We start from the raw sequence: 24,326 nt of genomic DNA on the forward strand, positions 1-24,326 counted from the left end.
CTGACCCTTCAAAAATTGGCAAATTTGAAGTCAGTCGGCTTCGAACTCCAGCGTTCGAAAGCGTTCGAACCATGGAACCCAGACACACGCCGGAAGTTGCCGAAGATTTCCGAACGAAAACCGTTGTTTGTTTACATTCTATTTTTGGGGGCACAAATAAATACGTATGGCCTTGCGCACCTTATTCTCGCGCTGCGCTGAGTTGCCGAAAATGCGAAATAGCAACGCTAATACGTTGAAAATTATCGAAAATGACAATCTGGATGAGAAAATTTCAATTATTTGTAATTTCAGTTTTGGCGCGAAAATCCTACATAATATCACTTTAAAGACAATATGACACCAATAACACTGAAATGCACCATTCCAAAAAATAGTCAAACGTGATAGGTACTATTCAATGAACAAGGCGTTTGGACCTAAAGTAAACCTAAATTGGATTGTAATTGGATTAAGCAGCGTCAGAGATCAAGAACTGGAACTTAGTGGAAGAATTTAATATTTTCATCAGGGTTCTCACCAGGATTTTTTCACAGCGTAGGGGTCAGGTATAGAAGGGCAACTTTCTGTGGCGCGAGGCACGCACCGAGTCCCCAAAACATGGGCCTGATATTCTCCCCCAAAAATTTTGTAACTCATATTAACCACTTAAGACACTATTTATTGTTTATTGGGGGACAGATTTTGTTTTCCCTCTGTTATAGCTTCATTCTTAAGTTATATTTTCATTTTTTTAAAGATTAATGAAGCTTCTGCCCCCAAAAACCACCCCTACACTCAGTACGCTGGTTGAAACACAGTGTAGGGGGCTAAATCACAGCGTAGGGGGTCAAAATCACAGCGTAGGGGGCCCCTACGCTCAAACAGCCTGGTGAGAACTATGTTCATGATTCTATGCCCCTTAACATCAGAAGAGTGTACATGTAGGTTTGGTCCAAACCTCTTTGTTCACACAATACTAGTATCTCAAGGAGATCTTTAAAAATATGACAGAGATAGGTTGCATTTATGGACAGAAATTGTTCCTACATGATGCACATTAAACACAGCACAGACTTGGCTATACATGCATGATGGACATGTGTTCTAATTTAGGGACCCATCGTTCAATTTGACAATATGGCTCATGTTTCTACTCAACATGTAGACAGCGTCAAGACTTGGCAAACTTAGCGCGGCGACTAGCCGAGGATGACTGGGAGAACTGGAGCACAGAGGAGGAGGAAGAGGAAGAGATGGACTACACACGAAAGAGACCCAACCTATATGCAAACCAGGTAGGCTCTCAGGGTTAAATGTTAGGCATCTCTTTTTGTATTGGTGAAGCGGTAAACTAGTAAGGCCTAGGAAACCAAAATGTTGTGCTTCCGGTTTCTCAAGTGATCCTAGCAAAAAAAGCCCTTAACGCCAACCCTAGCCTCAAACGCTCCAAATAGTCTAAAATGTCATTTACTGCATTTTCAGAAGAATTTTTTCTTCAGTGAATCGGACAAAATATTTGTCCACAAGCCAACAGGTGGATGGGTTTTTGAGACAGTCCCGGTTTGTTGCTACATATCACTTTAGCCAAAATCCCTACCTACCAACCCTAGTATTTTTTAGGACTAAAACCGAAAATACAACATTGAGTTTTCTAGGCCTAAGTTTTGCTGACATATACAAATTACAATTGCCGCTGTTGAAATTACTTTCTGTACATACAATTTGACAAAAGTTGTTTGCTTTAACAAGTTGAATGGTTGTATATATAAAGCTATAGGATAACTGATCCAACTTCTCGCTACGCTTAACTTCTGTAGTACCTAGTTGAGAATGAATGCTGATGCCACAGTTGCCCCCCCCCCCTCACAGCTGATGTTGTCGGAGTGGCTGGTAGATGTCCCCGGGGACCTGGAGGAGGAGTGGCTGATGGTGGTGTGTCCTGTGGGCAAGAGAAACCTGCTGGTGGCAGCTAAGGTCAGGCACACAACAGTTTAACTTCAGTTTAATCTAGCACATCAGGGCTCGAAATACTTTTTCTGCATACAGTACATGCACTGGTGCAGGTAACTTAAAAAAAATTACCTACACCAGACAAACTTTACCTACACCACCCAGACTTTAAGAAGTATATGGATCATACTAAAAACTGTTCAGAAACTTTTGCCAGCAATTCTTTTATACTTCATAACTGGTAACAGTCAATGCAAATAAAAAAATTTAAATCCACATGCACAAACATTTGTATATCATCATCCCAGTACATGCTCCAGTGCAGGTTAGGTGCAGATAGACAACAGAAATACAGTTCCGATTTTACCTGCACTACGGGGCAAGCCCTGTACATGTATTCTGGTACATGGGTTCTATTTTCAAGTCCCTGGCAGTCCCCATTGTTGTGTCCTTGACATCTTGAAGAGGTGATATTTGCCTGTTACTTTTATTATGTCAATCCTTTCACAAATTTGGTAAAGCTTTACAAATGAATAAAAATTTGTAAAACTGTTGATAGTGATGTCAGTTTGCCACAGAAAATACAAGAAGATGCACCTACAATACTGTTTGTTCATGACACATAAACTATCTACTCCAGGGAACAACCAAGGCCTACACTAAAGGTGGCTTCTGTGTGAACTGCTTCCCTTCAGCACTGCCTGGTGGTCGGAAGAGGAGTTACAGTGCCAAAGGTAGGTACTCAAACTTACATTACTGACTCTGTTTATTAATATGATTTACCATTGTCTTAAAGATGACCAAAAAGGAAAAATATCTCTTCCATGATGTAGTTTTGACAAAGAATTGAAACTTTGAAAGAACGGAGAGACAACCATAGTGAGTGACATTGTGTATTTCAACCCATTTGCAGAGTACACCATCCTAGACACCATCTTCTGTGAGGCAAGCAGGACGTTTTACGTTCTAGATATCATGTGTTGGAAGGGACACCCAGTCTATGACAGTGAGGTAAGTTTATAATCCCAACAATTTAGACCAGGGATCGAAATTCATTTTTTTGATTAGGTGCACTGGTGCACCTAACCAAAAAAATTAGGTGCACCAAAAAAAATTTGGGTGCACCACATATTTCCAGTAGTACATTAATAAGTTAAATATTATTAATATCAAATTAATATTCCACACGTAAAGAATGCTAAAAATGATCGTAGCAAGAGTGGAAATTGCATCGCTATGGAAATAACACAGTAATGATCTTACCGAAAAAGGGCAAATTAGGATGCCGAGATCGAAAAAAAAATATAAAAAAAATCTAGAAATGAAAAAAAAATCACACAAAGCCTCAATCTTTTTGCACTTGACTTCTCGGTTGATTCGGTTTCGGACTCCGACTCTGATGACCCGGAACTGGACAGTCGGAAGGAGCTCGGGAGGCCGTGGAGGAGGGCCCGGGAATGTTGTCGAGAGCACATGGCCGCCCCCCTCCCCCTCTGTCTCGGCGCTCCCACGGCACGGTCTGTCCACTTCTCGCTCGTCCGGGCGTGTTTCCCGTTGGTTTCCAGCTTCATCGCTTCCTTCGGGGTTCTGAAGAGCTTGGGCTGATGTTGCCACATCTCGTCGTCATCACGATCGGACCTCGGCTGAAGGAACCGTAGAAGCGAAGTCTGTCTCGACATATTTGTTTTGCTTTGTCATCCACGAATTTCATGGCCGAATTTTGTCGACACCCGGGTTTTGACGATGTGACCTCGAAGATTATCGAAGTCAAGCGAAAACTGCACGAAAACAACATTTTCTCACATGACAAGCCCCCGAGGTAACTCCCAAAAAGCGTCGGAAAGTTCCGGAAGCGAGTTCGCGATGTTTTGGTCACATGACTATCAAGAAACCGGGGAACGAGAGGGAAGAGATCTCATGTCCAGTGTTGTAGTCGGGATCCGGAAGTTGGTGGGTAACGCGAAGTCGGCACTGCGCCGACACATAATTTTTCGGGCTTTAAAAACTGAAGTAAATCTAATTCTATCTCAAGAATTTCAAACAAGCAGTGCATCAAAGGTTTTTTATTATTTTATTCCATCAAAGTAATGTTGGAATTACAGTGTTTTGTACCTTTACCGTACTAATACTACAAAAATATTTAGGTGCACCGGTGCACCCACAGTCAAAAATTGGGTGCACCGATCCAGATTTGGGTGCACTAAGGTGCACATGCACCCATTATTTCGATCCCTGTAGACCTTATAGATGATCACATCTTTTGCTCACCAGTGGTATGTCTTTCACTGAACTTTCTCGTGGATAGTTATTTCCGTTGGACCCAACATGTCACTGTCCTTTTTCCTGATAAGGCCATGTTGATTTGATTACATCGGTGTAATCATCTACCCTGGCATGATTTTTCATCTGTGTTGAAAAAAAAAAACGTTTAAGAGTCTATTATTCACCATATCATACTCTTGTGTGTTTAGTCATTTGTTCAATTTTCATGACCACATAGATTTCATAACGAAGGCAACTTTTTTCTCCAAACCTGGGCTAACTGCATGTAGTATACATGTCAGGCATAACTTCACAAACATGTAATGGACTTAGTACTACGTTGGTTCATCCAACTGAAGTTGTCCCATAAATGTTGCATGTATTTCGTACCCTTCTGCAAGTCAATTTTTGCCTAACCCTCAGTTACAGTTTTTGTACCAGTAATTTGCCTAACTAATTGATTTATTTGCCTAGACTGCTGTTTCAGTGATTGAATATGAGGATCTGTTTGACCTGTGTTTCAGACTGACTTCAGGTTTTACTGGTTACAAACCAAGCTACAAGAAGAGCCTGATGTGGCAGAACGCTCCAAGACTAACCCTGTAAGTGGATAAATTTCAGAGATTACTCCAACTGCACTGGTGTAGCCTTGAGTTCCAAGTACATGTGTTGGTTGTCTTGAGTTTAGCATCTGCTCCACTTTGAGCAATAATTGTCTTCGTCAGAAGGACTGTGAAATTGTCTCGCCGGAGTGTGGGGAACTGCGGATTTTGCGATATAACTCTGGAAGGCATGATTCGACGTCCATGATTTTTGGCAGGCAGATTACCGCTGTTAAGGCCGAAGTCAAGTACAAGTTTTGGCTTCTTGGGCCGTCCGTGCGTCACGTTAGTGCACCTTTTGTGTTTGTGGCTTGTTAGCAAGATAACTCAAGTATTTGTAAAATGTTGATTATAATTCTTGGTGTGGTGCTTACTATTGTCGGGACCAAGGTTAAGTTCGTTACTGAGCTTCGTGGGGGGTTTCGTTGTGACTACAGGGGGCATTTTGTTAATTTTTCTTGTGAGCAGGATAACTTTTGTATGTGTGGATGGAAGTTAATGAAATTTGATAGGCATATTACTGTCGTGGTCTCCAAGATTGAGTTCAAAGATGAGAGTCGTGGAGGTCGTTATGTCCCCGTAATAGGACCTTTTGTGTTTAGAAATCCCCACCTACATCTGCTTGGAGACAGCCCACAGCTGGATATAGCGGGGAACCCCATAATGGGATGGGATCAAATGACGTTACATTGAGGGATTGTACTATAACTTCAGCAGGGGGAGGATAGGTTGGACATATGTCAGGTTATTTTCTACGGCCACACCAAGTAATTGCTATGGATGACGTCCACTGGAGACCTTAAATCTAATTACCTTAAATTTAAGGCAAGCGCGCAATAAAAACACGAAGGGCCGAAAAACGAGATGCCTAGATTTGGAATATACTAACTGTAGAAGTACAAATGTTAGGACACAAAGAACACAAGAAACAAGTCTTCTATTGGTCATAAAGACAAATTAACAAAACAGCAGTAGTCACCCTGTTCTGATTCTTTCCTTTATAACATCTTCTCTTATTATATTTTGCGGCGCTGTCGTGACACTTTCAACACAGTAAGAATTTCTTGAACGTTTTTTTTTCCAGTAACAGTCCAAACTCAAATAACGTAGGGGGGGGGGCTAACACGGGTGACGACGCATCTGTATAATCTGCGGCAAACCGTTTCAGGGTGTTCTGTACCATAAAAATAGTACAGAGATTCTTTTGTTCTTTAGACCAAATTGATTATTATAAAGATTGAAGAATACGCATGTTAATTTCTCTAGAACGATGTACCTCTGACGAAGACATGAGATCTCCGACCTTCTTCTTAAATTTGGGGGTCTTTTTGCTGATATTCGATGATACCAAGTCAGTTGAGTGTAGCACAACACTCATTTTCACACCAGTCAAGTGTGATAACTGTGAAGCAGACACCTGCATGCTTCTTGTTTGTTTGTTTTACAATGTGATGGGGGCTGAATTATGCTCAAACATCTATACAGTGACACACTTCTATTTATCATGGAAGTTCATCTGTGTTGGTAGTAAAAATCATAGTACAATGTTTCAGACTTTATTCCAACACATGGGTCAAATGTTCAATGACCACTTCATCAGGATAAGTAATGACCAACCACTTCCGAACATAAACCTGTGAGAGTTACAGACACGTGACCTCCTTCACACAAGACTTAACAGATATGTGACATCAGCAATTGGTCAAACATTTTATCCTTGTGTACCCTTATGTTGGAATAAAGTCCAGCATTGTACTATGCACTTCCATTTATTTTCTCTGAGAACATGTGATAATGGGTGAGAAATTTCATTGTGACATGTTACGTTACAAGGTATGTTTTCTCCCACAGTACGTGTTTGTTGCTCTGAAGAACAGCCCTTGTCAGAGACTCAGCATACAGCAGAGACTGGCTGAAACCTTTCCCTACGAAGTAAGTGTAAGATCTGTTCCTAACAGAGGTAAGGTGGCATTTCCAGAGTCACCACCTTCCACTTTTTTATTTCATATTCACTCGTTCTCATTCAAATGTACAAAATGCTGTCGCCAATCTTTACGCCTAGGTATGAGCAAAATCATGGACCTCATCGCTGCTTTCTTCACTTTTCCACTACACTTACTATGTTTCACGAAAAATGTACCACAAACCTAGGTTTTATTGATGACTTGAGAGAAATTATGGTCGCGGGTTGGATTTCTCCCCCTAAAAAGCGGCTGTCGCCTGAGACGAAATAGAAACTTTAAAAGCAACCTAAAACGTAGCAATTTGATTACGGCAGTAGTTTTCTGCCTGGTGAAGTCGGATGGCCAGGCCCTCTGACTGATCAAGTCAGATTGCTCCTGTCACTATTCCTGTACGTCGTGCGAGGTGGTTCGTACCTGTCGCCAAGTTCTGTAACATCCGTTACCGCTCAAGTAAGACGGTCGTGCAGTTGAGATAGAGTCACATATAAGACAAGAAATTGCCATTTTGATGACTTTTAGCAAGTTTTCTAGGTTTCTAAGGGAAGAAGAAAAGAGTGTGTGCTGTCATTTGTAGCTACCTTCGCTGAACAAATTGTTTTACAGTAATGAATGTAACATCCGTTACCGTTGTTTTTACTTTCAATTTTAGTTTCTTCACCTGGTATATAAAAAGTCGCCCAGTTTTAAAATGTCCGTACTTATGCCCCCTTGATCTCGAAGGATGAAGATAAAAACTGCAGATCTTCTTGGAGAAATAAACAAAAACGTCCGTTTTGTAACATCCGTTACCGGTAACGGAAGTTACACCTGTAGCGGAAAAGACGTCACAAGAGATTGAATTTCCCTTCCCTATGCACCATAAACATAATAGTTGGAAATAAAGTAGAAAAAATATGAATCCGAAGAAAAATAATTCTCTGTGGCGTCAACAGACTCAAATGTTCTACTCTTCTTTGCTTCCAAAGATGTTTTTTGCTACTTCTATACACTGCATTTAGCTATCTTCATGTGTTCGATACGTGTATATTTACCAGTAAATAATGGGTTGACAGAAGTACTTTCATAGATACTGACGCCTAAACTAATGTCTTTTGAGGTGATGTCATGAATACGTTCACCCAATTCATGCTGATGTTCCAGCGTTTTTGCCGCACTAAAATTGCATTGTTTACATATGTCTTATCTAAGTGCATAGATTTTCGGTAACTTCCCATGGCAATTAACGTGTCCTTTTTTGGTAATCATTAATTGAGATGTTTTCCTAAAAAATAAGGTAGGTTTGCCTGAAAAAACAGATCATCGATTTTTCGACCCAAAAAATCACCATTTTGTACATTTCAATGAGAACGAGCCATTACTTCTTCGGTACAATGTTGAGCCATTCCATTTTTTTGCTGTTCTGTGGACATCAATTTAAGTAAGGCCATGTTGATTTGATTATATGGATGACATCCTCTAGGAACACCAAAACTGATGCAAGCGTGCAAACAAAAAAAAGGTGCCTTCATGATGAAATCTACGTGGTCATGAAGGTTAACAAATGTATGGTATGGCGAATGGTAGACTCTTCATTTTCATCACTCTATAACATTAGTACTAGTATTGTTTTCCAAGATTTTTTTCAATACCATATATTTTTTCATTTGAACGATTTACAGTATGGTCAAATTTTTTGGGGGGGGGTGGAAACGGACGAAAATTCATATAATCAAATAAACATGGCCTAACTTAATGGCACATTCAAAACTATATTATTAATCTCTATCTGAACATTAGAATGATAGACTGTAAGCTTCCTCCTTCATGTAACTGATTTTTCAGTCCAATAACATTTTTTTTTTCTGTCTGTGTTTCCCCAAGGTTGACGGTTTGCTGTTTTACCACAAGCGAACCCACTACACGTTTGGCAGCAGCCCCCTGGTTGGCTGGCTCAAACCCCACATGCTACCTGACATTCTAGGCATCCCTGCTCCCACCATCACTGTTGTACCAGCAGTGGACGCCTCGGTCATGGACACAACTCACGGTAGGTACCATGTTTTATTCAGAGCTGTAGCCAGCATCCATTTTCCTGTCAACTTTGCAGCATGTGACAGAAAAATTTTCAAACCAATCCGTCAACCTCGACAGACACAAAATCGACAAACTTCTTGTCAAAAAAAGAAAAATCATCCAAAGGATGGCCGACAAACCACTCTCATCCTTATGCGTTGCCTCTCAAATGTGAGAAATTGCATTTCGAAGGCTTGAAAATCCCAAATTTCCTGGAGACCCCCTAGATTGGGCCCCCTAAGATTGGACCCCCAAAGATTGCGATCCAGATCCAGGTGAAAATGAGTATGCCAGAATGATCATTATCATGATCGTGGGCACTAAAGGAAAACCAAACAAAAGATGAGACATATTTTTCCTTTATAAGTCACAATGGAAATAATCATCACAACAGTGGAAGTGATCATCTTCCTAGTTACAGCAAGGGTGATAAATTGTTTTTCTTCTGTGTGTTGTAGAAAGTGATGAGGACGACACTGAAACCATGGAAACAGGCAACACGGCAAGAAAAAAGAAGGGAAGAAGGAGAAGAAAGAAAGGTGGCTTGGAAAAAATGGAGGCAGAAAACTCTACCGAGATGCATAGTATACAATAGCGAAACACAGGTCATTTTTTCATGCACCGTAACACTACAGGGGAAATCTTACAACATAAGGAGGTACAGAACTTAAAGGAGATGAGCTAGTAGTTCCTTGAGTTTTACTAAAATATAAAAAAAGCCATACGTGGATTTAAGAGAAGAATTCAGAGCTTCTGAATACTGCTTTCTGGATACTGGAATCAGCTGAACTGAAATGGGCACAAAGTTACAGATTTTGCAAATTTGAAAATGATCTGTTTTTGAGCATGTTTTCAGCAACTTATTTCAGGTCAATTTTTTAAAAGAAATAGAACACTGATCAACATTTTAGCCTCACTAAATGAAAGTTAAATTATTTTTTTAATATTTTTGTGTTTTTTTAACACTATGTACATAAACATATCGTGTTGATTAACATTGTTATATGTTTGTAAATAAACATGTATCAATAACTGTTAATGTCTTACACTTAATACAGCTGACTGTTTTGCCAGTATACATGTATGTTTGTTTTTAACCCGTGACAACTGTTGCTAAAAGGTTTGTTGAGGTACTACAGAGGCAGAGCATCTGTTGCATGTTAATGCCATGGAAGGACTATGTCAATGCCTCTATCATGTCAACACAAGACTAACAGTTTATACACTCAGAAAAAATATATCAGAAATTTTGATGGTGCTACACATTAGTCTAGTTTACTTTGATGGGCTAGTCAACTCCCGCTGTCCAAAACTCTTGATGTTTGACTTGCCATCAAACGTGAGCAATTATTCCTCAAGTTTGCTGGATCGCTGAGACAGTCTCTGAACAGATATGTACAACATTCTGTCCATTTTTGGCATGTGCACGTTGAAGGCCAACAAAATTTCTCATATTTTTTGGTAAAAACTCCTACTGGGAGCCTAGTTGAGGTGGGCGTCGGGAAGCTAATATAGCTTTGAAGAGAGCCCACCCAAGCAAGCCATGATAGACTGGACACCAGTCTATCACAAATTCTTTTTTTAGTTTTTTTTTTAACTACAGCTGTATTTGTATATGTATCATGCAACCACTTTCATCTGCAGATTATCCATGATTAGCAAAAGAATGGGGGCTTATAATGTTATTTTTGTCAAATGTTTTACATTTAGATTTTAGAGTGTTAGTATTACTTGTAGTTCAAAATTGGCACCAATTAACCCTCCTGCTGTCATGGCTGCCTAACCCCATAACCAATCCAAATATTTGGTGCCAATTTGCAACCATAGCAGGCTAGGGGTTAAAATGAGCAGGTGATGTAAAAACTGTTTCCTGTTCATTCATTCAGTGCTGTATGATGCACGTAACACATTTCCTCTCACTCTCACACATGCCTTCTTAAGATTATCTTCCTTTATCTATAATAAGTGGCATTAATAAGGCCTCTTTAGCAGAGGGTTTTGTGTAGTGGATAAGGATTAGTCTGGGGGGTCCAGAAAGCCTCTTAAATGGGGCAGCCTCTGTGTACAAGGTCACCTTGAGAGATGGAAAAATTATATGGTAGAAATTATAATTCCAAAACAAAGTGTGCTTTTAGATTTGATCTGTGCTAAGGCCTAGGAAAAAAAATGTTGTGTTTCCTGTTTCAGTCCTAAAAAAATTAGGGTCGGTAGGTAGGGGTTTTTTTAGACTTCAGTGATACATGTATCTATATAGGGGTCCAACTAATACAATACAGTTTGACAAAGTAAAACTTGCATGAGGACACTTTAATTTATTTTCAATGCCAATGTTAGAAACCCAACTGTACAACGTTTTATCACCCAGCTGTCAGATCATGGAGCTAGAAAAGGTTGATTAGCTCAAAATGTATGTCCCCTGCAGGGGTCTACCCCCCAAAAAAGTCTAGGGTCGGCAGGTTTTTCTAGGGTCAGTCGGGAAACAGGAAACAACACTTTTTTCTTAGGCCTAAGAGACACACATTGAAAAAAATCGCACTGATGCAGGTAAGGTGCAAGTAGTCTTATTGCATTGTCACCACACAATACAGCACTGCATAATAGCAAGGCACACATTGTATCAAAAGACAAACATCTGCATAATTCAGAAAACTGGTTTCCTTCACATTATATATCTTTTACGTTTTCTGCCCCTATATGTACACAATACTAGTAAGTCAATTTACAATGTTGAAAGGAAAAAGGAATTTCTTTTTCACGTATGTAAAATTGATGATACCCAAACCTTTATATTCCTAATATATATATAGAATTATCCTAAAATCATCATAATAATTAGTAACATTATACAACAATGAGGTTTCCTTGGCAAGAGTATGCATGTACATTATCCAGCAAACATTCATTTCTGAGGACAAAGACATTGCTGAAATTCAAAAGCACTACAACGTAACTATACATTGTCAAGACAGTAGTGCCATAGAAAACTATGTACTGATGACTCATTTTTCTTAGGTAGTTCTGCAAAACAAGCCTTGAATTTTTGTTTGGTGGGGAAACACAACTTGAGTTCAGGAATTTCATCTAGCTTGTAAAATTACGTATATGGAGGAACTCTGATGCTTGCCAACGTTAGTAGTCTCAGTCACAATTTTACATGGTATATGTACTCCTATGTCCAAAATTATGAGGTAGTGTCTTTTGGCATGTCAGATGCTAATAAATGGACAAAAATAACTTGAAGTCACAAAAAATGATGTTTGGGTATACAATTTAGGCTTTCCTAAGTAGTGATATGATACTAGTTGTGCCCTGTACATCATGTAGAAGATTGTAGAACAGTGATTGTGGAGAAGTATTTTTTTTTTGTTTACTGTTCATGAACTAAAACATTCATGAAGATAAAACATACCTAAAAAGTGTGGAGCTGAAAACTTTGTAACGCTAAATGTACCTTAAGTAGTTTGCAGAGTTCAAAAGTCACAGACTACATTGTACAATGTATGTCCTAAGGCCTCTGAGGCAGCTATCTGATTGGTTGCTGAAAGTTGGTCTTATATCCAACCACGATCCATGATCTATAAAATGAAGATCGATGTAAAAAGCCTAAGTCAGAATGAATAAGAAACCGTTTTACTCATGGTCTGCTTTTTATTTCTTTTTTTTTACTTAATTGTAAATGGCTCCACCTTGCAGCAGGAGAAAGAAATGCAATGGTGCTTTTTTAAATGACATCAGCTTATTAAGTTTATGTTTGCCTGTTCACATCTGCACTATCAACACCCTAAAACCTGAGATGAGAAACAGCCTCCCAAATCACGGGCAGCCAGGTTAGGCCACACCAATTTAATTTCTTGGTTCTTGGATTCGCCCAATTAATTTTTGTCCAATTTGCAAAATGCTCATATTTTGGCCCCAACAGTTGAAGAAAGTCCCTTCTCTTTTGAGTTGTTACAGGTTTTCCATCTATTAATGCAGTGATTTGATGAAAAGTTTGAAATTCATTTTTTGAACTACCAAACCGGCCTGGTATGTACATGTAGACTCCAAGGCTCCTATCATATGGAATGCCTAGATCTGTTTTTATTTGCCCTGTCACTTCATATTTTTTCTGAAAAAATCTGAGAACCAACAAATCAAATTTGTATGGCCATACTTTAGCAGTTGTACTGTTGATCTGTACTACATCACAATTGCCGGTCGAAAGCAGCACATCCCTAAGGAGAAACATCTCGGCATTTTCCTCTTCGTTTCTTCGAGTAGGTCCTCCAGAGCTGATTCTAAAACAGAAGATGTAAAGCATGTTATTAGAAAAAAAAGGACAAGAAGAAAACATACATTTTTAGAGATAAACACAGTCTGAATCAAAACAACAATTTAAGCCATAAACAATGACAATAAACCGACAAAACTAACAGGAACAATGGGTAAGCACTTGTGTAATATTTTAAAAATCATAAAAATATACTGCGGAAACTTGTGTATACTTGCACACATCCCAAATCAGCAGACCTGTCCAAGTTACCCCCTCACAAAATTAATATTATTTGTTACAGGAGTAATAGCCAATGGGAAGCAGGCTTTGTAAATGGCCCATGGGTAAAAGCCAATGGGAAGCAGGCTTTGTAAATGGCCCATGGGTAAAAGCCAATGGGAAGAAGGCTTTGTAAATGGCCCATGGGTAAAAGCCTATGGGAAGAAGGCTTAGTAAATGGCCCATGGGTAAAAGCCTATGGGAAGAAGGCTTTGTAAATGGCCCACGGGTAAAAGCCAATGGGAAGCAATTTTGCACATTGGTTCCAAAACATCTCAGATAATGTCTAATTTACAGTCCCAGTGGACTGCCTTTGTGCAAGGGTTTGTCAACCAAGGCAAATTGGAATAAACAGCTGGTAATTACAATGTGGGTGTTGAGCTGAAGGTTAGCTCAATTTGTAGATGTCATAAAGGAAAAATACATCCATTTCAGTTAATGTCAAAGCTTTCATATGCAGCAGTCAGTCGTAGCAACTACAGCACCATTCATATTAAATGCGCATCATGTAATTTTTGTAACCAAAAATTTGAGTGAAAAAATCTTTACTAATGTGATTGTCATTTACTTCCACCTTTTGACATACATGTATTTGTGTCATTATTTCACATTTCTGATTTGCAACAAAACAATTTATTTGAGACACACTCATTTTGTGGTGCCAACACAAACTACCAGAATGTAAACAAACATGACTGACAGCTGTGCTTCTATATTTTAAACACACTTGTGTGGTGTGATATTTTGGCACCTGCACTACAGAAAATTGCCTTTTTGTATCGTATGTTGCATAATGCAGCTTTAACACTCCCCAGACAGCCTTAATTATCTTACCCTGAGCAGCTGGTATGACTTCATACAACTCACGGAGGGTTGTTTGTGACGACACAATGTCTCTGAAATGGAGAAAAGGACAGTTTGAAAATCAGTCGGTTACCAATTTTGTAGCCTGGTTACCATACTCAACGGGGTGTTCCGGTCGGCCAGATGTTGTTTGGCACCATATAGGAGTTCAGCCGGCGTTTCTAGTTTCGTCTACGGGGCGGCAGAAATTAGAAACACCGTCTGAACTCCTATCAGGTGCCAAACAACATCTGGCCGACCGGAACACCCCGAACCAGTTGAGTATGGTAACCAGGCTACCAAAAAAGATGCAACTATCTGATTGCATATAATCAGTGTTTTTTCATCTTCTCCGTTTCCTGTTTACAAACCTTGTCTGGACTCATATGAGTCTGGCATTTCAAGCTACGACACAAAGCAGTCCTTGCTAATACATGTAAGCATGTATAGATATGGCACTACAGAGGACCATGTGCAGTTGTTGCCACTACCTGACATGAGACAAGAAGGCACTACTATATAAAAAGAATTACAACCAGCCTAATTTTCTATTTTGAACACGATAGGTAATGTTAGATGTCAGATCTAGAATTGAACTGCAATAATTTTTTTCCTGCAAGCATGCCATGGTAGAGAGTGGAAAGAAATGACAGTTTGAAAATCAGTCGGTTACCAATTTTGTAGCCTGGTTACCATACTCAACGGGGTGTTCCGGCCGGCCAGAGGTTGTTTGGCACCGTATAGGAGTTCAGCTGGCATTTCTAGTTTCGTCTACGGGGCGGCAGAAATTAGAAGCACCGTCTGAACTCCTATCAGGTGCCAAACAACATCTGGCCGACCTGAACACCCCGAACCAGTTGAGTATGGTAACCAGGCTACCAAAAAATATGCAACTACAATGTATCTGATTGCATATAATCAGTGTTTCTTCATCGTCTCCATTTCCTGTTTACAAACCTTGCCTGGACTCTACATGAGTCTAGCATTTTATAAAAGCTGTGACACTAGGAGGTCCTTGCTAATATATAGATGGCACTACAGAGAACCGTGACACTATCTTACATGGCACAAGGAGGCACTAGACATACTAGTATATAAAACAATTATAACCAGCCTGATTGCTATTTTGAATACGATAGGTAGATGTCAGATCTAGAATTAAAATGCAATAATTGTTTTCCTGCAAGCATGCCATGGTAGAGAATTGATTGCAGAAAGACCACCACTTCTTTTTTTACGGCAGACAGCTGTATATAAGCAGCTCTCATAATTGTCTTTCAGCAATAATCAACTTAAAGGGCATCTCCAGGGTACTGAAAGATGAGATGTTCTAACAAACACATGTACATTTTCTCAGTTGATTTGCTTTGTGTAACAAGTAGTTCGGTGTAATATATAATCTCCAAGCAGATCTTTCGGTGGCAAGACAGTATCCATTGGCCAGAGGAGTGTCCATTAGCCACCACTTCGGTTGGCAAATGGATACAGGACGGCCAATGGATACAGGATGGCCAATGGATACAGGATGGCCAATGGATACGGTCTTTTGTCACCCAACCAAAATCGTCCCTCCGTGGCATATTACTCGCGTCGCTCACAGAAAATAACGCCGACGCCCAACAAGACTGCGAAGGAGGCTAGCCAGTTGCCACCGTGCCGCATGCCTGCAAAGCTGGTGTTTTGACAGTGCCATAAGACAATCAATTTTCTTGCATCTCTTTTCTGACCAATGTTTTGATCTTGTGCACTGTGGCCCAAAATGCTAGCATAGCTTGAGTTAGTTTCCCATAACCCCAGCATAGCTGAGTTAATTGCCCAAAACCCTAGCATAGCTGAGTTAGTTTACAGAATAATACATTTGCGATCATGTCAAATCATCACTGTAATTGCTAGAATACATCATGCCAATCCTGGGATGCTCTACGTGTTCTTCATAATTGATTACCTGCAGACACAAACAATCTCAGGCTTGAATCGGCTTCTTCAAATAATTCATTACAAAACTATCCCCCTACCATTCAGCCTCAGTCTACGTGCAAATATTTGCAATCTCATAACATATGCCCAGTTTCTGATGAAGTACATGTATACACAACAGAAAAATTGTAGCATGAAAAATATTTCATTCACGTGAAGCTCTCATTGCATCATTTGGGTTGTCAAAGCATGAGACAAAGGATATTTTCTACCTTGTACACATTAGCATTTTCTGGAATAGATTTTTGTTTCTTTTGAGTTATTCTTTTATCATATTACTATGTTAGTCAGTATTCATATACATAACAACATCAGTATGCATTTAACCCCATGGGCACGAATATGCAATAAAGATTGACTGTATCAAATATATCTGAGGCAAATTATACAACATCTGTTTGCCTTTTGTTTACACATAGCCATGGCAACATGTTTCAATATGATCCTAAACCCCGACCTTAGCAAGCTTTACAGATTTAACATGCATATGATCAGAGCACAGGAAGTTTGATATACATGTAATTCAAGGTAAGTGCATTTTGGTACAGATATCATCATACATTTCTTAAATGTTTCCACTATACAGGGTTTCAAATGCTCTGGCTGCACAAGTTATGTTTTCTGTGCGAGACTAATTGGAGACGCAAGGTTGCCTGGCACGCAAGTTATCATTTTTTCCATACAAAACAACGTTTTTAAAGTCTCCAGCTGCCAGGTTGTTGAAATAAACTGTGGGCCGCGGCGGCCAGCATCTGAGCAATACAACGTATCCTCTACAGGTAGCCTGGCTTACAGCTTGCCTTCTAAAATAAACAGCCGGTGTTGACAGCAACCTGAAATATTGGTGGGGACCCAGCTTTTAAAAATGTTTCGAAGCCAGCTATAGATAATCTCCAGGGAGTTTTATTTCTTTATGAAGATTTACATGTACCATATTTGTGGCAGGATTGATATCACAGGTGACTATAACCTTTTCATTCAAGATGTCAAACCTGAGACCAGACTGTAAGGTTTGAACCACTCACACAGGAAAGGACCATTGCTCTTTTCGACAAGTGTGGTGGGATCTTTAACATGCTTAAAGGTGTGGCTCTACTTAAACACATGAGATCCTGCTTTACATCCTTTTTGAGAGGAGGTCCTTAACCGAAACTAGGTACATGTGTACACTCATTTTCACCTGAGTCAAGTGAGGAAATAGGTGTAAAGTGCCTTTCCAAAGGACACAACACTGGGGCCTGCCTTGGATTCAAACCCAGAACCTTCAGATTCTGAGTCAACAACCCTAACCACAAGACCATATTTATATCTTCAGGGAGTTATGTGAACCCACCCTAGTATTGCTGCCAGCTCCTCCGTTTTGCCGTGTTTCTTCCTCTCCACGGCCGACATCCACGGGTGCAGCTCCCCTGGTCCGTCCTGTGGCGACCCCCCCACAGAACACCCGTTTGTCTGCAGAGTGTTCCCGATGGACGCTTGCGACAGGCGATGTCTGCCTACTGGGTACAACAGAAATCAAAACAGAGGATTTGGGGAAAGTTGACATGATTTTGTATGTTTACCTTTGCAGAAGGAAAACATACTGTTTTTGCTCAATCTCTTCTTCATCTTCTTCAAACACATAAGGTCAATGATCTTGACCAGACATCTGTCACCATGGTAACTTAAGTGCTGAAGCAGACACCCTGTTGTGTTGTATTACATTATGTAGCAGAAAAGAGCTGGTGGTGGTTGTCTGGTTGCATTTGCTTTGCAATATAAACGTTACCTTTCTAGTTTTTATTCAGCTTAAGCTTAGAATGTTATCAAAACTAGAAGCAGCAGCTAACATCAGGTTGTAGTCATTACTGTAGGGTGCTAATCATCATAATATATGTAGATCAGACAGTGAATGCAAATGCAGTTCTGGCACCACATTAATTATGTTATTTCTCTGAAGCAGACTTTACTAACTAATTAGCATATCCTTCTGTTCAGGTGTTACTGTTAAAACCTACCCACAGACACCTGAGAGGCTCGCCTGGCCAGTACATTGGACAGCTGCGACGCCCAGGAGGCCTGGGACCACCTGTCTGCACCTGGATCGTCCGTTTTGGACGCGCTGCGAGACTTTCTTCTTTTCTCTGAGGAAAACAGAAAACAATTTTCAGTCAGTAACAGTACCGCTACTCAATACTAAAAGACACTTTGCATATAGTTGACAATGTTCATTTTGCAGCTGCTTTGTACGATTTACAGAATGGCTGAAAACTTTTTTATGGAAACGGATGAAAAATGCATGCACGTACGCGCGGATGTCATCCATGTAGTCAAAACAACGGAGAAGAGTTAATCTCATCAGTCGTCACAAGGCTTTATAACAGTTATATACACTGTATAAGTGTGTCTTTATTTGCAAAATCATACCCGAAAGCTAATTACTTTTACAGAGTAAAAGATACTATATGATGTCATGTACATTTATTACTGTACAATACAGTAATAGGGAACAGACAAGTACTGTCTGAAAAATACTTATAACTACTACGCTTGCTATTATGAGGTTTGACTTCTTCTTTGAAGGCAGTGAATAATGAATGGTCCCACGTTTTGCATAATGAGTTCTGCATGATGTAAAAGCTACGAATGACCAACGGTCTTACCGCGTGGTTCAAAGGCGGATGTGAGCCGGTAAGACTTCTGTAGCTCCCTGATGAAGAGTTCCAGGGCACAGCACACGTTATGTACACGGGTCTGGAGCTCCTCCATTTGGTCCACATTAAGTCTGATGAAAACAAAGGGGAAAACTAGAAAGGTAACATTTGCAAAGCAAATGCATAATGTTTACCTTCGCATATGGTCTGCTCTGTTAATTCTTACTCAAACACATTCATTTATATGGTCAGAGAGGAGTCTAAATCCCTCCTGCTATAAAATTGCAACATGATGTAACCCAACACTAGTTACCATGGTGACAGACATCTGGTTCAGGTCATTGACCTTATTGGTTTAAATTGGAGAAGAAGAGGAAACAGAGAAAAAACAAAACACAAATAAAACGTTTTGCGACGTTTGCTTCTCAGTTCCTGATATGAGTGAGATCCTGAGACAACGCCGCTTGTGGGGCCAAATTGTAAACGCGGCTGACTATGCTAGTATATACGTAACTTTTTGTGTGTGACATCTTTCACTAGGTGCCATACTAGGATTACAATTCCTAACCCTGGGCCCGGCTGGTCAATTTTCAGGAACAAATTCAAACAGTATGATATAAAAGTCATCAAACACAATTCTTTTTTAATCATGATTACTATTTGTGTATACATGTATTTTTTAAATGAATGATTAATTTCTGTTCTTCGTTCACGCAAACAGCCCCGCCGGGCTCCGGTTTGGACCTTAGCATAAGCAGAGATATGCATCTGCAAGAAGATAAGCACTGCATCAGCGTCTTATATGCGGCTTTATCGTTGCAATCACGTTGGGACGGAGCAGACTGTCAGAGTTTTTTTTTCCACTTTTCTATAACCCCCAGTCGAGACCGAGAGGGGTTCCCCTTCAACTGAAATAGTTTCCGCCAGGCTCCTTTTCAGACTGAATAAATGGTAGAAATAGGCCTAAAAAGGATTGTAACTGGCCAGGGGAGTAAGCAGGTGTTGCAAGCAAATTGGACCCTCTACGGCTGACTCCCCTGGCCCGCTACATTCCTTTTTAGACTGATTTCTACTATCTATTCAGCCTGCAAATCAGTCTGGTGGTGGCATCAACTGAAAAGCCGCCATAGTGTTGTGAACTGATACAACATTTGAACCGGAAATTCTGGTGCCCAAACAGACAGCCGATCAGATGGTACAGAGGGTTTTATGCTCCATAATGGACGTTGTAGTGACCTATGACTTTGAAGAGTACGCCAGATATGATATCGTGTCTGGACGTTGACAATGTAACTGATCTTTCTGGCATTGTATGGACCAAGCTTTTAGCCTTGCACATGGGTCGTAAAGTTTGTCGTTACCTTTGCCAAGAAGCTGTGTTTTCGGAGGCGTCCGTGTGTGTGTGTGTGTCTGTCTGTCTGTCTGTCTGTAAACAAGATACCTCAAGAGGGATTAGATTGATGTGTTCATGTTTCCCTCACAAATTACGTTGATTCAATTATTATAATATTCCGTTTACCATCTTCCATTTATCCGTCCATGTGATTGATTATGATAATGTGATTGATTATCGTGACTTAACCCTTACGCTGACTACTTTACGGGTTAATTTGATTTTAAGTTACTTAGAGCTTAGTTTGAGAGAACCCTTTACTTAGAGAGAGAGGTGGGGCTAAGTTATGTCGTTAAAGTAAAAGCCCTGGTTGGTGCATCGGAGATCACACACGATAGGGCAATTAGTGTTTTAAGGAGTGGACAATGAATTTCTGTTTGTAGATATAATAAAGCCATGTTAATTTGATTACTAGAGTATGGATGACATCCTCTGGAAACCCCAAAACTGATGTGAGTGTGTGAATAAAAAAGTTTGGCAAAATTGCCTTCATTATGAAATTTATGAGGTCATGAAGGTTGAACAAATGACAAAACACACAGACTCTTCATTTTCATTTTTTCACATTTCTTTCTTTTCCTTTGGAATTGACTTTGGCATTCATTCTACGACATTCATGATTAGTATCTTAGTTATAGTATTTTACAATATTTTTACGGCATGTATTTTTTTTTTGCAAATGAATGAAAATCCATGCGCGCGCATGAAAATCCATATAATCAAATCAATATAAGTGTAATATTTTCACATGGCAACACATTTCATTGTAGGCTGTACCAGTCAACTTTCGTCTGTAATTATTCAAGATACTCCTAGTACAAATTCGCCATGCAACACCAATCATTCCCACGGTCTTACCCGTCCAATTTCTAACCCTTAGAGCACGAATCCTTCCTATCTTGTGATCTCCGATTTACCAGTAGTCGTCAAGCACACTCACGACTACTGTTTCACTTGCATTAACTCTAGATCTCAAACAAAGATTGCGTGCTCAGCCTCTTGTTGATATTGTAGGTAACTGGCTAGGTTAATACTTCATATTGATAGATATTGGGTGTGTATGTTAATACGAAACTGAGACAATTATTTATGTTTACCAAAGGAAAACATCTTGTTTTTGCTCTGTTTCTTCTTCTTCTTCTTCTCCAAACCAAAAAGGTCAATGACTGTCTATCACCGTGGTAACTGGTGTTGGGTTACATCATGCTGCAATTTTATAGCAGGAGGGATTTAGACTCCTGTCTGACCATATATATGAATGTGTTTGAGTAAGAATTAACAGAGCAGACCATATGCGCAAAGGTAAACATTATGCATTTGCTTTGCAAATGTTACCTTGTCTAGTTTATGATTGCTCTCAACATTTAAAGGCATGCAATGCAATTTCGAATCGAAACAGAAATATTCTGGACGAAAAAATCTGTCTGATATTGATATTTACTGCCATTTTTTAGCACATGTTCATCATCATTTAAAAATCAAGCTGTGTAAGGAGTCTCTTTATTTTTGGGTACCGCCCATAAATACATGTAGCTGGAACCAGGCTATGATAAGCAACCATTTTATATTATCAGCAACATCGGCATTTTTGCCTCACAGATATTAATATGCTATGGGATAGGATTGATTCCACTTTTAAAGAACTACATTAAAAGAATCACCAGAGAATGACCAGAAAATTAACTTAGAAAATCTAAGTTTGCCGCCCTGAAATCACATTGGATGCCTTTAAAACTACATTATAATAGAGCATATAAATACACACTTAGACATACACTTGATTATTTTCCTCGGTCAAGGATATGAAAATATCGCACTCACGTTTGTGTAAGGGGTTCAAGTCTCAGCCTCTGCGCGCAGGACAGCTCCATGCATCGGAGGCGAGTCTTCCTGATCTCCGCCCGCAGGCCCGGTGTGTCCCGCCTCCCGCCGATGTGAGTCAGCAGGTCCCGGTAGACTGCTATCTGCACGTTAAACTCGTGCAGATCCTACAGAATTACAAACAACCAAGAGGGAAAAAAAGTCAGGCAGCACACGGAAATATGATCAGCCAACAGCGTATACAGTTGTCAACATTCCACTAGTTCATACGTTAGCCTGGTGTCCAGTCTACCGTGGTTGGGACGGGTTCTTTTCGGGGCTGCAGGAGCTCTTCCCCGCCCGACTCAGCTAGGTTCTTCGGTAGGTTTTGCACGACTGGAGTTAAGTTCTTGGTGGGGTTAATCAACTCCTGGCGTGAAAAACTCCTACGTAACACACCTACCGGGCGGTCTGTTGAGCTAGACTATGGAAAACTATTAGACCCCCCGAAGACAGCCTACCCCAATCACGATAAACTGGATACCAGGCTAATACGCGTTCGCGTTTTTTTTTACCTCAGAACAACGAATACGTTTCGAAGTTGTCGAAGCTAGTGCAAGAACAGAACACACTAGCATGTTTTATCCTACTTTGCGACAGCAAGTTCTACTACATGTCGACGAGACATGTCAGAAATACGCGCGCGCGAGAGAGAGAGAGACAGGGAGAGAGAGAACACAGACCATCTTGTATGTAGTGGGTCTGGCGCACGTAAGTCCTTGGAGGCAGTCTGTGCGCTGTGGACTAGCCGGGCTAGCGGTGCTGTACACAACACCATCCATTTCAGCCAGCGTGCCTTATCCGAACTCCATCAAATTATCCCAGGGCAAAGCTCCGATGACCTTTATGATAAGCTTCCCGAAGCAAATGTGTGTTTTTACGGAGTGCCGATGACGCGGCCGCCTTCCTTTTCCCACTGTTCGTTGCTTGGAGCCAAAACGGCATCTGCTGGAATGTAGCTTAATCCTCAATCAATGTGGCGCTTTGTACTTATAAACGAGCAATTAGAGCCCGGTTATACGCCATAGAAAGTCTGTATAGACAGGTTTCAACCAGTCCCGAGCAAATGTCTGCCTTTCTAGTTTTTGGCGTGTTTTAAGCGTTTTTCTCTGACCCTCTTTTTTCGCACGGGTATCTTTTTTTTTTGCCCCTAACAATCGTAACTCCCTGGCAAAAGGATACTGCCTAGCCAGTTTGATACTGTCAAATTTCAGCCACCAACATCTGCTTGGAGATTACTTTTAAAAACGACAGTCCATCGTTGTTGGGGCAGGCTGTCTTCGGGGCTCTAATAGTTTTCCCCCCGTCCAGCTCAACAGACCGCTCGGTAGGAGTGGCGCCTGTAGGAGTTTTGCACGTCAGGAGTTGATTAGTTAATTTGATTCCCATCGTGCAAAACCTACCGGGGAACCTAGCTGAGGCCGGCGGGGAAGAGTTCCTGCAGCCCCGAAAAGGAACCCGCCCCAACCACGGTAGACTGAACACCAGGCTATGGTTAGTTAGCTTCTGCGATTGACGATTCAGCTCACGATCTCTAATGTCATTAATTACCTTTGACAGAAAGGAGAGTCAACTCCCCTGGTCAGAAGTACAGACCAGTTTTTTTTGTGAGAGTTCCTTTGTTGCTAGACCTGCCGGAATGCATTGACGAGTGGGGCGCGAACTTAAACAAGCACCATGGAGATCATTTGTGCTCGCAAAACATGATTACACGCAGGCTGTACTCAAGGATAAAACACACGACTTTCCTCACTTAACTGAAGTGAAAATGAATATTGTCCCGTCCTGTATTTGTCCTCTGCGTTGGTGGTGGCATAAAATAAGTTGATATAACGTGAGTATGCCGTCACCACGTGTAGTCATGAAATGTTGAAAGGCCATGTTGATTTGATTATATGGATGACATCCGCGCGCGCATGAATTTTCGGCCGTTTCCAAAAAAAAAAAAGTTTTCAACCATACTGTAAATCGTACAAAACAGTTGCAAAAATGAGCAAAAATATACCGTAAGTTACAAAAAATAAGTAAAAACTATACCAATGTCGTAGAATGCCAAAATCAAACGAAAAAGACGAAATTGTAAGGAAATGAACTTGAAGATTAGATTATTCGCCAAACCATATTCTGTCCCATTTGTTCAACCCTCATGACCACGTAGATTTCATAATGAAAACACTTTTTTTTTTTTTTAGCTAAAATTTTTTTTTTATTTCGCTACGCGCGCATCAGTTTTGGGGTCTCCCGGAGGATGTCATCCATATAATCAAATCAACATGG

The 24,326-nt window shown here is 40.3% G+C and overlaps 2 protein-coding genes across 4 annotated transcripts in view; one reads left to right on the plus strand and one right to left on the minus strand.

Annotated features, from left to right (window-relative positions):
- LOC109462407 (snurportin-1-like) overlaps positions 1-10,682 on the plus strand; it is a 13,262-nt gene extending 2,580 nt beyond the window's left edge. Inside the window, exons 4-10 of the mRNA XM_019758949.1 lie at positions 1,852-1,956; positions 2,573-2,666; positions 2,846-2,943; positions 4,719-4,796; positions 6,648-6,728; positions 8,621-8,786; positions 9,271-10,682. Coding sequence (XP_019614508.1) covers positions 1,852-1,956; positions 2,573-2,666; positions 2,846-2,943; positions 4,719-4,796; positions 6,648-6,728; positions 8,621-8,786; positions 9,271-9,407 — 759 coding nt within the window. The 3' untranslated portion in view covers positions 9,408-10,682. The remainder of the gene's footprint in view (positions 1-1,851; positions 1,957-2,572; positions 2,667-2,845; positions 2,944-4,718; positions 4,797-6,647; positions 6,729-8,620; positions 8,787-9,270) is intronic.
- A 2,195-nt stretch (positions 10,683-12,877) lies between these two features.
- Positions 12,878-24,326, minus strand: part of LOC109462434 — a 19,464-nt gene continuing 8,015 nt past the window's right edge. Inside the window, exons 1-7 of one of the 3 annotated variants that reach the window (XM_019758991.1) lie at positions 22,733-23,210; positions 22,011-22,177; positions 18,806-18,927; positions 18,161-18,286; positions 17,497-17,662; positions 14,178-14,239; positions 12,878-13,089 (exon numbers count right to left, since the gene is read on the minus strand). In XM_019758991.1, the coding sequence (XP_019614550.1) occupies positions 12,992-13,089; positions 14,178-14,239; positions 17,497-17,662; positions 18,161-18,286; positions 18,806-18,927; positions 22,011-22,177; positions 22,733-22,831 (840 nt within the window). In that variant the 5' untranslated portion in view covers positions 22,832-23,210 and the 3' untranslated portion in view covers positions 12,878-12,991. Of the gene's footprint in view, positions 13,090-14,177; positions 14,240-17,496; positions 17,663-18,160; positions 18,287-18,805; positions 18,928-22,010; positions 22,178-22,732; positions 23,211-24,326 lie in introns of those variants that run through there. The other 2 variants (XM_019758990.1, XM_019758989.1) reach the window with 2 other exon arrangements.

The sequence above is a fragment of the Branchiostoma belcheri genome, unplaced genomic scaffold, assembly GCF_001625305.1.
Source record: "Branchiostoma belcheri isolate BF01 breed outbred unplaced genomic scaffold, Haploidv18h27 scaffold116, whole genome shotgun sequence".
Classification (NCBI taxonomy): Eukaryota; Metazoa; Chordata; class Leptocardii; order Amphioxiformes; family Branchiostomatidae; genus Branchiostoma; species Branchiostoma belcheri.